Source organism: Rhincodon typus, chromosome 8 (assembly GCF_021869965.1).
Source record: "Rhincodon typus isolate 14 chromosome 8, sRhiTyp1.1, whole genome shotgun sequence".
NCBI lineage: Eukaryota > Metazoa > Chordata > Chondrichthyes > Orectolobiformes > Rhincodontidae > Rhincodon > Rhincodon typus.
Window position 1 is genome coordinate 79,566,314 of NC_063339.1, and position 15,234 is coordinate 79,581,547.

A 15,234-nucleotide genomic window follows, 5' to 3' on the forward strand; every position below is an offset into this window, starting at 1 on the left:
TTCTTATTGGACTTTTATTTTGTAATGTTGAGTACAAATGAGTAGCTTGCTAGGCCATTTCAGAGGGGAGCTACATGTAGGCCAAGCCAAAGAAGAATGGCAGGTTTCCTTCCCAAAAATTGCATTTGCTGGGTTTTCACAAACAGTTTTTAAAAATATAGCAGAATTTAATTTCATAAGGTTCCTTGATAGGATTGCAAGAGAACTTCCAAGTTATTAATCTAGGCCTCTGGTAATTCCAGAACCATAGCCATTATAATCCAGACCAGGGCTCATTATCAGTTACACCAGTGAGAGAGATATATGGTATACCTTAAAGAAAAACTAGGAAATTCAAGATTTGAAGACTTACTTTGTGCAACATAATAGCTACAAATACAATCAACTGTACACTCGTCTGTGATGTAGAAGCTGCTGCACCCAATGCAATGCCATCCGCTATAAGGGAAAGGAAGAGATAAGACTGGGTACTGCAGGGGAACACAAATAAAATAACTGCTTCAAACCCAATAACTGCCCAGAGCAGGCAAACCTGCAACTGAAATGGTTAATCTTACTTCCAGTTACTCAATGTTTAAAAAACTGACTAGATGATTAGAAAGTTAAACTGTTTTTCACAGATCATATTGATTGAGAGGCTGTACTGTGTGGTCAACACAGTTACTACACAGGGCAATGTACAAATAGTGCAAAACTGCAAAATTAGATTGAAAGGAAACAATGGCTTAAAATATTAGGCACAATTTGTTGTAGATACCCTTGGTTGTCATTTCTACTATCTTGGCTCATAGCAAAAGGTCATCGGGGTCAGTGGTAAAACAGCACTCTTTTGGATTTAAAATCATGCACTTTCTGCACGAGGATATTGAGCAGCAGTGATAAACATTAGGGATGATACAAATTGTCTGCAGCAATACAAAGTTAGCAGAATGGGTGGACAAGTGACAGATGGAACCTGCTGCAGTACAGAGATGCGAGGGGTCACATATTTTGGCAGAAGGTACAGGGAGAGACATACTGACTTAATGGCACAAGCCCAAAGAATGAGCAGGAACAGGAGGGGCTTGTGGTACATGTTCACTGATTCTTTTTTTAAGATGACAAGACAAATTGAGAGAGTGGCGAGTGAAGCATATGGGGCCTTGGTCTTCATAAGTAAAGGCACCAAGTACAAAAACAGAGGGGCACGCTGAATTATTACAAAGCTCTGGTTAAGCTGCAACTGGAGTATTGCATACCAGTCTGATCACAACAGGGTAGGAGGGATACAAAGTTCTGAGGGGTTGACTGGGATGAGGAACATTTGTTACAAGGTTAAATTGGAGAAGTTGGGGTTGTTTTCCTTGGAGCAAAAGAAACTGAAGGGAGATTGGATAGGATTATGACAAGTTTGAATAAGGTTGGCAAGGAACCGCAGGAGGTTGAGAGGCGATCCGATAGAAGTTTATAAGATTGTGAATGGCATGGATAGAGTGGAAAGCAGAAGACTTTCACCCAGGATGGAGGGGACAATTACTAGGGTACACAGGTTCAAGGTCCTTGGTGGTGATGGTGACACCGATGTGCAAGGCACATGTTTCACACAAAGGGTGGGGAGTGCCAGGAACGCCCTGCCAGAGATGGAGGAGGAGGAAGCGGAAGCAGACACAATACGCCTGGACAAATAGGAAGGGAATAGAACAATACAGATCCTGTAAGCGAAGACTGTTTTAGTACGGAAGGGCAAAATGTGTCAGTGCAGGCTTTGAGGGTTGAAGGGCCTGTTCCTGTGCTGTATTGTTCTTTGTAAAACTGTTTTGTGGACTCATCTATTAAACGGCATCTGAACTGCAACCAGAAAACTCTTTCATTACAAATGAGACAAAGAAATGGAATGGAAATGAAGTTATACAAGAAATAACAGCAGGCCCAGTATTGGTTAAAATTTAAAAAAAAAAAATGCTCAGTACCAACATTTCAGCTGCATCAGATATAATGATAAAATGGGGTGGAAAGAGCCATCACAAAAGACTGTATAATAACAGCTACTTTGAAAACATTTTGTACTGTAGGATTACACTTTGATCAGGTAGCTGATAAAAGGCGTAGTGAACTGGAAATATTTTGGAGTTCTAAGCTTAGATTCAGTTCACGGTTTGCTTTAACAGATTACACGTCAGTAGTCTGAACAATGAATCGAGCTGCAGGAGAGCACCATCAGTTCTGAGATTGCACCATCAGCTGCTTTTATTCAAAGCCTGACTTGCATTTCAGAGGTAAATTGGGCAATACTAATGTGGTACTATTAAACTTATCACACAACATGACAAATTCAGTATTACCTGCTGCGTGGACCACCAGCCCAAGCGTGGTGGTGATCTTGGTGTTGGCTGTTCTTGCAGCTTCTGGATCTGAAAGACAGGTCAGAAACAAAAATTGTGCAGGGAACTCCTTCAAATTTAACTGCAGTCTCTGTTGTGTCAGTAAAATATGTTTACGTTTAGAAACAAACCATTCCTTTGATCCTTCCATTCTTCTGTCTATTTGGATGCCATTGGTTTCTCTGGATCCGTCTGGCTTCTCCAAACTGGACTTCAAGTCACGTTTCTGTCCTTGTTAGTCCATTGGTGTCTAGTCTCTTAGATAAGGCATTTACATAATTTTAACAGGGTGGGAAGAGATTTGAATGGTGCGTAAGCACCGACACGAGCTAGTTGGGAGGAATGGTCTGTTTCTGCATAGTATATCCTATATAAATCAGCCGAAAGTTTGCAACCAGAGTCAGCAATGTTATTCCAAAGGCTACTGCATACAAATATTGAACTATAAGCTTATCTACAACAAATATAAACAAATTATTTTTTCATTGCAACACTAGTTGTCAATTATGTTTTTTGTGTAAAGGGGCCAACATTAATTTTAGTAATTTAGAGAAAAGTCAGTTGTGTCTACCAGGAAAATCCTGAAGTCAGAAAAATCAACCCTCAGGTTTATAGGCCAGAGCAGCCTGTTGTTTCATACCGCATAATTCAATATGACCGTTTCACAAATTCACAAATAAAGCTAACAGGCACAGAGGTGCTAGTATTTTGCAGGAGCTTTGATGTGTGGAAGTGGAGGAAGTGTCATTCCAGTTATTCAGATCTTGGTCAGAACCCATTGACTGAACAGTGTTCACTTCTGGACGTTATATCTAGGAATAGAGATACCTTGGAGGGCATACTCCAAGATTCATTAGTTTCATTAGAACAATACCAGAGGTATTAAGCAATGAGGATGGTTTCTATGAAATGAGCTGTATCCTCGTAAGTTTAGACAACTATGGGATGACCTAAGTAAGTTGTTTGAAACGATAAAGTATTTATAAGGTAAATATAGAGAAACTATCTCCTTTTGTGGGTGAATACAAAGCAAGTGCAAGTAATTTGAAAATTAGAGTAGGCTACTATTCAGGAACAAAATCAAATACTTCCACCAAGTGCTAGGAATGATGTAGAGGTGCCGGTGTTGGACTGGGGTCAACAAAGTCAGAAGTCACATGACACCAGGTTATAGTCCAACAGTTTTATTTGAAATCCCAAGCTTTTGGAGCGCTGCTCCTTCATCAGGTGAAGTACTAGGAACGCAGGTAAGAGTCTTCAAATGCAATACAAACTTCTGAAGGTCCTATTCTTTTCCACTGCAGAAGAATCAACTTACTGGGATCAGATGGAAGGACAATTCTAGCTGGTATACATCATTAAACTGGGCTTGGATACACAGTTCAAAGGTTACTCTAATACAGTGAAATGATAGAAGCTTAATATTAGACTTCAAGAAAGCAGAAACAGACTGGTGAAATGGACAAAAACACTAGATGAAATGTAACACACTGAGGGGGAAATGATTCACATTGGTAGGAATAATGAGGCCTTTCTAGTGGCAGAAAGGCTGATAGCCAGAAGTCTCAGACATAAAGTAATCTGCAAAAGAAGCAAAAAAGGAGTTGAGGACAAATTTTACGACACAGGAGTTTTTACAATCTGGAATGTACTGATTTAAACGATGGTGCAATCAGATTCAAATAACCTGCATGGCTTTGGAGAAAAAGCAGGAGAAAGGAACTAGTTGAACAGTGTTTTCAAAAAAGTTGGCAGATGCACATGGACTGAATAGTATTTGTAATGCTGTTTGGTTCTGTCACATTCACAGCTTTATATCAAAATCAAACCACAACTCTACAAATTGATTCACTCGACACATTTTTCAGAAAACAGGGCATATTAGAGAAAATCACCATCCTGTCACTAACTTTAAAACACTACTTTACAAAGCTGTGGTAGAAATGGAAGCTTTGGGGTGGTAAGACTGCACTAAATATATGTTTATCTGGGACAGTAGTCGACAAAAAGTCAGAGGGATTGAAGTGTGCTCCTACTGCTGGCTAACTATAAAACTGACCATTCCACTACCCCAGCAGCCTCCTGGCTAGACCATTCCCTACCCTCTACTCTAACCAGATCCAATTCCTCCATCTCCCAACTGTAACGCTCTACACCAATTCTGATTAGACACTCCTCTGCCCCAACAAAATACATCTCCTCACTCTGACATAAACCCCTCGCTCCCCACAAGGCTGAACAAGATTTCCTTTCAAGCCCCATGATTCACCTCTATATGCCACTCCTGGCCAACATGCCTCCATCCCCTTCCCCCTGCTGTCTTCACACCAGCCAGCAATACTCATCTCCCTGCCCAGCATGGCAAGTGGGCTGCATTCTGTCTGACATGAATCATAATTAGGGATGCCAACCAAGATCAAAACATTCAAGCCTTAGGTACTAGCTCACTGGGTCTCTGCATTTTCTGAAAAAAAATGAATGAGTAAGATTTGAAGTGCCTCTTACCATCACTGGAGTGCATGTGAGAACTGCCTATTTGGTCAACCAGCAGCATAAAAACAAATCCCAGGACCAATGAAACCCCAATGTAGGCATGCAAAGCAATATGCTCATGATCGTGCTCCGTCTCTGCTGATTGTCCTGTTTTTAAAGATTCCTCCACCTTTTCTGCTTCACTTCCATGGGTATGTTTATCTGAGAAAAAAAAAGGAAAACACTTTAACGAGAGTGCGAGCCTTCCTTTAGCACATACACAGCAATGTTCAAACTTTGCATGGCTTCATGAACCACAGGTCACTCCCTAATCAAATGACTTGGCATATCTTCAATCACATGCACAGGCCAGAGCTGTGGTTATTGTGAATCTCAGCAACAACCCTGCTACCTTTCAGTTGTGAACACTGATGCCTGTAGCACCGAGTCTAGTTTTTTGACTTAACACCAGGCAGTCCATTGTCAGGACAGCAGCAATTCCAAGTATCTGCCAGTGCACAAATTATTTCACTATGATTAGCCTCCGTCATCATTTCCATTTTTATAATGTCAAGAATAACATTCAACTTATAAGGGGAATATTTGTATCGCTATGGAAAAAGGGTAGGAGAGTTTGAGCTCTTGAATAGCTGTTTCAAAGAGACAGAATAGGCACAAAGGGTTGAGCAGTCTCTTTTTCTGATTCTATGAGTGTCATTAGAAGTCTTAAACAATTAAAACAAAAGGCTGCATTTTCAGAAACTACAGAACCAGTTTAGTCCACTACAATGACATTAGCCCATTAGCCTTGCTTTCCTTCCCCCAGAGCACTGCACAAGAAACCCCAGTGAGGGAGCAGGCCATTCAGCCCATTTTAGTCCACACCATTGCTCTGGAGTGACCCACCCTGTCCCTGTAGCTCTGTACTGACCACAGTTAATCCACTATTCTGTACATCTCTGGACACTATGAGCAATCTAGCATGGGGTCAGACCACCTAATTTGCACATCTTTGGACCATGACAGAAAACCGGAGTATCCGAAGGAAACCCCACACAGACTCAAGGAGAACGTGCAAACTCCACACAGACAGCTGCCAGAGGTTGAATCAAACTCGGGTCCCTGGCGCGGTGAGACAGCATTGCCAGCCACCAAGTCACTGTGCCGCCCACACCAATACTAGATTGGCTTTTTCAATTTTTATTCTTCCATAACTGACTTTGAACTGATGGTTTGTTAGGCATTTCAGAGGGCTATTAAGAGTTAACCATATTACTGTGGATCTGAAGTTATGCCTAGGTCAGACCGGGAAAGGATGGCAGATTTTTTTCTTCCCTAAAAGGACTTTAGTGAACCAGATTTTTTTTTTTTTAAATTAACAATTGTAATCATTTCCAAGCCTAGCTTTTCATTCCCAATTTTATTGATGCAATTTAAATTGCAACAGCTGCCATGGTGGGACGTGAACTGATGTCCCCCATGCACTGTCCTGTCCCTCTGGATTGCAAGTCTAGTGACATTACTGCTATGTCACTTGTGCCCCTGCAGTAGTTCAAGAATGCAGCTCGCCACCATCTTCAAGGGCGCTGGGGATGGCCAACAAATTCTGGCAATGCTGGCGACACTCATGAAGGATGAAATTTTTAAAACAATGGAAAATAAAAACTATCCACTAGCTCATTAACCACCTCTTAAGGCCCTATGATGAAGGCTAGCTGGAATTGGATCATTGTCAGCTCACAGCTCCAGTTTGCTTAGTACCCACTTCCTTTGTGATTGCAAATTCGCTAAATTCCTCTCTTCTTTCCATCTCCTGATTTAAAGTTATTACTGGGAATTCTGTTGAGTCCTTCATAGTGAAGACAGAGGCAAAATGTATCCTAACTTAATTGATCAATTCCATATTATCTGCAATCAACTCCCCATTCTCACCCTCTAGAAAATCGACATTCATTTAGTCTTTTCCTTTTAAAATATTTGTATAAAACTATCCATTCCTAGCTTACTTCCTCTCATACTCTAGTTTCTTCCGCTTGATTAATCTTTTAGTCATACTTTATATTTTGATCATTCATCTGACCTGCTTTCATTTTTGTGTAGTAAAATGCTTTTTCTTAAGTGTGATGCTTTCCCTAATTACTTCTTTACTTAACCACAGATGGTGGATTCTCTTTTCTTTATAATGGAATATATTTATTCAGAATATTATGAAATACTCCCTTTAATGGTTGCCACTCTGTCCCTATTTATCTATCCTCCAGCCTAGTATGTCAGAATCACAAGATGTAGCAATACCTAAGTTTGATTGAAAGGTTATGATCACGAGGTATGGACAAACCAAATATGGTATACAGTACTGCTCATTTACGCATTGCCAAATGGACCGCTGAAATGCATAAGCAAATGAATAAGCAAGGAACAATCAAGTGAAGCATTACATTAAAAACCTTTGAGCTTTTCCAGCAACTTTGTTTTTCTTCCTGATTTACAGCATCCGCAGTTCTTTCGGTTTTTATTAAAACATTCCCCTGGGTAATTACGACATTTCTGTTATTGAATTTTTACTCCTTCTTAGACTTGGCAAGATTGTACTTTACCAATAGTGTGACATTGATCTACTGTGCAAAAAATTCTTCCCCTGAAAATTATTCTGTATATTGTCATCATGTTTCTGGCTCAAGCTGTGCATCAGGAATTTATAGTGGTAAAACCTACATCAAATTAACAGAAATATTACTCTAAGGTTTTTGAGTAGATTTGTAGCTCAGGTCATGGATGTTGTGGTTAGTTGGCTCGCCGAGCTGGTTCGTTGTATCTTCCTGATGGTTGTTTGTGTAATAGGCATCTTCGGAACCAGTTTTTCGCATATCCATTGTTCTTGAATACTTGGAAGAGGTAGTCTTCTTTTTGACGGGCAACAACACACTGCAGCAACACAGAACTATGCCAAAATGATGATACTACACGCCCTGACATGCTCCTGATGCTACCCTACATCAAGAACACATCACATCTGAACTGACCCCAAGACTCCTACGACCACTGGGCATCAGAGTAGCACACAAACCCATATCAACCTACGCCAACTGCTAACCTGAACCAAAGACCCATTACCCACTATGGACAGGACCAATGTCATATACAAGATTCCCTGCAAAGACTGCGACAAACATTACATTGGACAGACAGGTAGAAAATTAACCACAAGAGCACACGATGATCAACTAGCAACAAAAAGACACGACCAAAACTCACTCATCTCCATCCACGTGGATAAGGAAAACTACCAGTTCGATTGGGACAACACCAGGATCCTGGGACAGGCCAAGCAGAGACAAGCACGGGAATTCCTAGAGGCCTGGTTCTCCACTAAGAAGTCCATCAACAAACACAGAGCTAGACCCTATATATACTCCATCGTGAAGAAAAACCAGAAGTAAGGTAACCCAGCTCATTGGTAACCAGAGTTTAAATAACAGGCGGGAAAACACAACAGCACTTCATCGGAAGCTGCACTGATGATGTTACCTAGCAGGGTAATGAAACGTCTGCGGAACAATGAACCAGGTCGACAAGCGAACCAACCATAACAAAAACGTCGCATGTAAACTTGTAGGAGGGTGCAATTACTAGTAATAAATGGTGGTACTCTGTTTTGCATCTAGCCCTTCATCCAATACAACTATGAAATAATCCAGCTTCAATCAACTCCATTTCTCTAAGGGCATTACAATTTTTCTATTTAAACTATAATTAATTTAGACAAAGCATCATGCAAATATTGAAGACAAAATGTTCCAACTTGAAAGCGTTGACTGAGTTACATTATGTGCCCTGGTCAGATTGTTCATTGCTCTCTTACCCTATGTCATTTGCACAAGACACTTAGTCTTGAACTCTGCACAGTGTCAAAGTAATTCAGAAAATTGGATTTTAGGTGATCCAAATTCACCTGTACCAGCTCTCATATGTTTTTAACCTAAAAACTGTCATCTAAATTCTGGCATGCAATGGATCAATCAGAAGAATGCAGTCATAAGGCAAACAAAGTTGTTCTTGATTCATGATTTACAGGGTGCCACTTTGCTTTCATTCTGTGCTCTGCAGTACTTTCAAACAAGACTGGGATATGGATCTATAACTTACCATGCAGAGCATCCTCATATAGTGCATGAACCCCTTCAGGAACAATGACTGCTAGAGCAGTGCCACACAGAAGTCCAGCGCCAAGAACCGTTACCAACTTCAACCTTTCCTGGAGAGGAGTAAGCAAAAACACTTTCAATTTTTTGCATTACAATAGAAAAAGACATAAGTATGGAATCACTGATACAGGAAAAAGTTACTGTGTTTGTACTCTCTCTTACTGGAATAATTTCTGGAACTGGGACAAAATTTTTAATAGTTAGCCAGTTCCTCTTTAAATATTATAATGACTCAACATTGAAAGCTATCTATTTTAAGAATCTATATGCCAATATAAACCAAAGAACCCCGGATGCTGGAAATCTGAACCGAAAACCAGAAATTGCTGGAGAAACTCAACAGATCTCTCAGCATCTATGGAGAGGAAGAGTTAACATTTCAAGTATTTCAGACTAATAGCCTGTTATGTGAAGAAGTTCTTCCAAAAATCCCTTTAACATTTGTGAACTCATCAGGAGTTTATGTCCCTTTTCAATTCACCAACTTGGCAACCAATGGAAATAACAGATGGCAAGCAGAAAGTGTATTACACCAAGGGGTCGCTCTAAATAAGACTGAATCAGTCACACAAACAAGCCAAGCACGAACTAATAGCTTCACAGCCAACTTATATCTTTAACAGTCTGAATCATAACCCAGTTTCAAGCGTTGTATCGATCCATTCAGAAATTAACAGCATGGGCTGTTTTTCTCCCGAATGCATTGTGAACGATGACGGGTAATTCACTGTCCCACTGCAGTTTGTGGGATCTAGCTGCATTTCCCACAATATAATGACAACTACACAGCAAAAGTGTTGAACTGGTTGAAAACGGTTTGGGACATCCTCACGTAGCAAAACACTCTGGAAACGTATATTCTCTCTTTCAGATGATTCCCACAGAGAAGGTATAAATAAATTGGTCTGCCATTAGATTGTCACACTGGAATGTCGAGGGGATCCCAGGGTCCTCAGATTTCTAAGATTTCAGTAAAAAGTGGATCACGAGCTGGCTATTTTGCTACCGCTTCTGAATAATAATGCTCTCCAATGGCAACAATACTTTGAATTGATGGCACTTCCATTGGATATCAAACGAGGGTTAACAACGAGCATGCCAATATTTACTAAGGTCTGTGACAGGAAAATGCAAAATAACTACAGATGTGCGTTTAATCCTTTATAACCATACTATTATCCAGGACATAAAATTTCGACCACTCCGGTTTAATTTGGAATCATTCATGATGCAGGATGTATCTTGCGTCAACCCACAATGTAGGAGCTTGTCTCCTTGAAGCAAAGGAGATTGAAGGGAGATTTGATTGATAGGTTTGGATAAGGTAGATAAAGAAACATTGGCTGACAGTACAAGAAAAAGGTGACACAGGTTTCAAGTTTTGGGCAAATGATTAAAGGGAACAGTGAAGGTGATTTTTTTTTTTAAAAACAGCATGTGGTAATAACTTGGAATTCTTCATCTACCATAGGGAAAAGACCATTGCTGCTCACCTTATATCTATGCCCCTCATGATCTTTTAAACATCAATAAGGTCACCCTTCAACCTTTCCAGTGAAAAAAGTCCCAGCCTATCCCTACAACTCAAATCCTCCAGTCCCAGCATCCTGGTAAGTCTTTCCTGAACCCTGTCCAATTTAATAATATCCTTCCGATAGCAGGATAAGAACTGTACAAAGTACAACAATAGTGGCCTCAATGTCCTGTACAATCTCAACATGACATCCCAACTCTTTTTCCCAACTCTTATACCCAACGGTCTGAGCAATAAGGCAAAACGTACTAAACGTCTTCTTAACCACCCTGTCTACCTGCAACGCAACTTTCAAAGATCTATGTACCTGAACCCCAAGTCTCTCTGATTGACACCAGCACTCAGGGCCCTACTATAATCTACGCAAGTCCTGCTCTTTTTCACTTTATCAAAATGCAATACTGCGTGCTTATCCAAATTAAACTCTATCTGCTACTCTTCAGCCCATTGGCCCAACTGATCAGAATCCCTTTGTAATCTTAGATAACCAAATTGTACTTCAAACATCAGTTTCCACCTTTCCCTAACCAGAAGGAACATCTGCTGCCACTAGGCGGTGGTGGAGGGAGTGGATGCTTGTGGATGTAGTGTCAATCAAGCAGGCTGCTTTGTCCTGGATTGTATCAAGCTTCTTCTGTGTTTTTGCAGCTGCATCCATTCAGGCAAATGGAGAATATTCCATCAGACTCCTGACTCGTACCTTGTAGATAGTGGACAGGCTTTAGGTAGACATGAGGTGGGTTACTTGCTGCAGGATTCCCTAGTCTCTATGCGGTTGGTCCAGTTCAGTTTCTGGTCAATGGTAATCCCTAAGATATTAATACTGAGATAATCAACGATGGCAAGACCCTTGAATGTCAAGGGCAATGGTTATTTGTTCTCTTGTTGGAGATAATCATGGTATTGCATTTGTGTACATGGATGCTACTTGCCACTTATCAGCTCAAACCTGTGTAAAGTCCAGGGTCTGCCGTATTTGGAAATGGACTGTTTCTGGTGAATGCAGAATGTTAAGGCATAGAACTGACTGCTGAGCCCAGCTCCGAATGAACTATTCCATTTAAACTATTGCCGCTGCACCACTAACGATAACTACACACTGTAGGAATGGTGAACTGACAGAAACTGGCCGATCCCCAGGTGTTTTAAAATGGACGAGCAGACTATTTGTTTGCAAGCACTATTTCCACTAGTTCGAGAATGGAACCAAGGATGGGCACTAGATACTAGAAAACATACTTGCAGACAAGTTTCAAATTACAAAGTCTTCACTGCTCAAAGAAAATACAAATTCAGGGAGATCAGAGATTTTAGTTCAACAGAACTGGAGACCAATGTGGTCAAGGAATACGGAGACAGTGCGAGAAAAAGTCATTGAGATGACAGGCACAACCTAGAATGGTTAGTTAGGCTCAATGAGCTGAATGGTCTGTTTAGTAGAATATATTTTTGAGGTATCTTTGCCAATCACCAACATTCCCAGTAAGCTACACGGTTGCATGGATAGGCAACAACCAGACAGCCATAAATTTATTACAACAATTTTACTGCTGCAGTGTAAAACTTACCCTGAAAAGTGCAGTTTTTATGAGAGTTCTTCAGAAGAACTAAAAGACATCACACTTTGGATAGAATACACTACTCAATGTCTGTAATGGTGATTAGACTGGGGCAACAATAACTATACAGTGGAGGACGGGAATATTGGCAGGATTATACTGATGAGCTAGCCTATTGTGTTTGTATATGAGCAAAAAGCAAGAGTAGGTCACTCAGCCCTTCAAGCCTGCTCTGTTATTCCATAAGACCACGGCTGATCCGATTTAACCTCAACTCTACATTCCTGCATATCTCCGATAATCTTTCATCTCCATGGTAATCAGGGATCTATTCACCTCTGCCTTAATAATATTTAAAGATTCTGTATCCACTGCCTTTTCAGGAAGGGAATTTCAAAGACTCTCAAACCTCAGATGAAAAAAATCTTTCCTCATTTGTCTTAAATGGGTGATCCCTTACTTTTAAACTACGACCCTTAGTTCTAGATTCTCTTGCAAGTGAAAAGAGTTTTCCACATCCACCCGATCAAATCCCCTCAGGATCTTATGTGTTTCGATTAAATCACCTCCGATTCTTCTAAACTCCAGAGTACAGAGACCTAGCCTTTCCTCATAAGGAAACGCACTCATTCTGGGTATTAGTGTAGTAAACCTTCTCGAAATGTTTCCAATGCATTACATCCTTCCATATGTACAGTGGCTAACACTGTCCGCATAACTCCAGATGTAGTCTCAACCTTGTCCTTTATAACTGAATTATAATGTGCCTACTCTTGCATACAATTTCCCTCAAAAAAATCATAACATTTATTAGCTTTCCCAATTACCTGCTGTACCTGTGTTCTAACCTACATACATTAGGACACAGAGAGCTCTCCGATCATTTAGATAACACGCTTTGATTATTTCTGCCAAAATGAATATTCTCTCATTTTCCCACATATTGTGGTTGGTTCACTCACCGAGCCGGTTCATTAGTTCGTAGACGAACCAGCTCGGCGAGTGAACCAACCACAGCATCCACGACCCAACCTACAGATCTACTCAAGAATCCCATGTATTCATTTGCCAGACTTTTGTCCACTCACTTAGTAAAGGAAACTACAGAGGTAATAGGTTATCAATCTTTATGTCATCAGCAAATTTAGCTATCATACCTTCAGTCCCTTAAAGCAAATCATTTACAAAAATTAACTTCTAAAATTATGAAGAGTTGAGGCCCCAGCGCTGATTGTGGCACACCATCTGTGACATCACATCATCTGAAAAAGATCCATTTTTCCTACTCTCGGCTTCCTGTTAGCCTCATCTATCCATGCCAATATGTTACCAACACTTAGTTTTTTCCACAATAACTTTTGAAGTGGTACCTTATTGTCTTCTGGAAACTAAGTACAGTACACCCCTTGGTTCCCCTTTATCCATGGCTCAAATTGCCTCTTCAAATAACCAATAAAATCAGTTAAATATGATTTCCCTTTGACAATACCCACGTTGGCAAATTACCATGAAGCTAACCCCATGCCCTGTTATAACATTTGGTTTCTAACGTTTTCTCTAATGACAGATGTTCAGCTGTTTTCTGCCTCCCTCCCTTTTTGAATAAAGGAGTTACATTAGCTATTTTCTAATCTAAAGGAACATTACCCTAATAAGTTTTAGAAAATTAAAACCAGCAGATCAACTATCTCACTGCTGACTTATTTTTAAGACCCTAGGATGAAATCCATCAGGATCCAGGAGCTTGTCAGCTCGCAGTATTACCTCCTTGATAACTGCAATTTTCTGCAGTTCCTCCATCCCTTTAATTCCTGATTTACAGCTATTTCCAGGATGCCACTTATCTTTCTAGTGAAGACTGACCCAAAATACCTGAACAATTTGTCTGCCATCTCATTATTGTTAATTGCCAATCCATTGCTAATTCCCCAGACTCATTTTCTATTGGACCAACATTCAAATATCAAAAGTTTCACAAGTTTCAAAATCTCCCCTCCCCCACTGCATCCCAAAACCAGTCCAGCTTGTCCCTGCCTCCCTAACCTGTTCTTCCTCCCACCTATCCCCTCCTCCCACCTCAAGCCGCACCTCCATCTCCTACCGACTAAACTCATCCCGCCCCCTTGACCTGTCCGTCCTCCCTGGACTGACCTATCCCCTCCCTAACTCCCCACCTCCACTCCCCTTTACTGGCCCCATCCCCGCCTCTTTGACCTGTTTGTTTCCTCTCCACCTATCCTCTCCTCTATCCATCTTCTATCTGCCTCCCACTCTCTCCCTATTTATTTCAGAACCCCATTTCCCTCCCCCTTTTCTGATGAAGGGTCTAGGCCCGAAACATCAGCCTCTCTGCTCCTATGATGCTGCTTGGCCTGCTGTGTTCATCCAGCCCTGCACCTTGTTGTCTCTTGATTCAAATATCAAACTTATCCTATTTGCTTGTACATTTTTGGCTAGCTTTTTCCCATACTCTGATTTTTTTCGTCCTTACTAATCTTTCTCTAATTCTTTGCTGCTTTTTTATATTCTGTTCAATTTTCTGACCTTCGACCTATCTTTGCACAACTGTGTGTCTTTTCTTTGAGTGTGATATTACTTTTGACTATTTTAGTTAACCACGGACAGGTCTGTCCCTTAAATTTCTTATTTGTAGGAATATATGCTGCACTTTGGATTATCCCCTTAAATGTCTGCCAATGCAACTCTAATTGCACTAGGTCAGTACATGCTGACATCCTTGCTGTTGATAGATTGACTGTGTGGTGGATGGAAATAAGTTTCTTGGGAAAGGAGAGCCAGATGTTAGGATAAAAGGCCAGTACTCTGGGGTCAGCATGCTGTTGGCAGATCTCCAGGTCCTCCATGTTCTTCTACGCCATTAGTCCTGCAGGAGGCCCAATTTACCTCAGATTACCATGGGAGGGGAAGGTGTCTTGAAACTCTAAGCAACAGGGAAGCTAGCCAACTCACACTATAATAATTCACAGATCTACAGATGGAGGTTTGAAGCAAACAAAAACAGAAATTGCTGGAGAAACGCAGCAAGGCCTGACAACATCGGTAAAGAAAATACAGTTAAGTTGAAACAATGTTTCAAGTCCAGT

The 15,234-nt window shown here is 40.7% G+C and overlaps 1 protein-coding gene across 1 annotated transcript in view; it reads right to left on the reverse strand.

The window, feature by feature from the left end:
• Positions 1-15,234, reverse strand: part of slc39a9 (solute carrier family 39 member 9) — a 41,397-nt gene that overhangs the window by 11,494 nt on the left and 14,669 nt on the right. Inside the window, exons 2-5 of the mRNA XM_048599777.1 lie at positions 8,979-9,087; positions 4,866-5,054; positions 2,322-2,390; positions 353-438 (exon numbers count right to left, since the gene is read on the reverse strand). Coding sequence (XP_048455734.1) covers positions 353-438; positions 2,322-2,390; positions 4,866-5,054; positions 8,979-9,087 — 453 coding nt within the window. The remainder of the gene's footprint in view (positions 1-352; positions 439-2,321; positions 2,391-4,865; positions 5,055-8,978; positions 9,088-15,234) is intronic.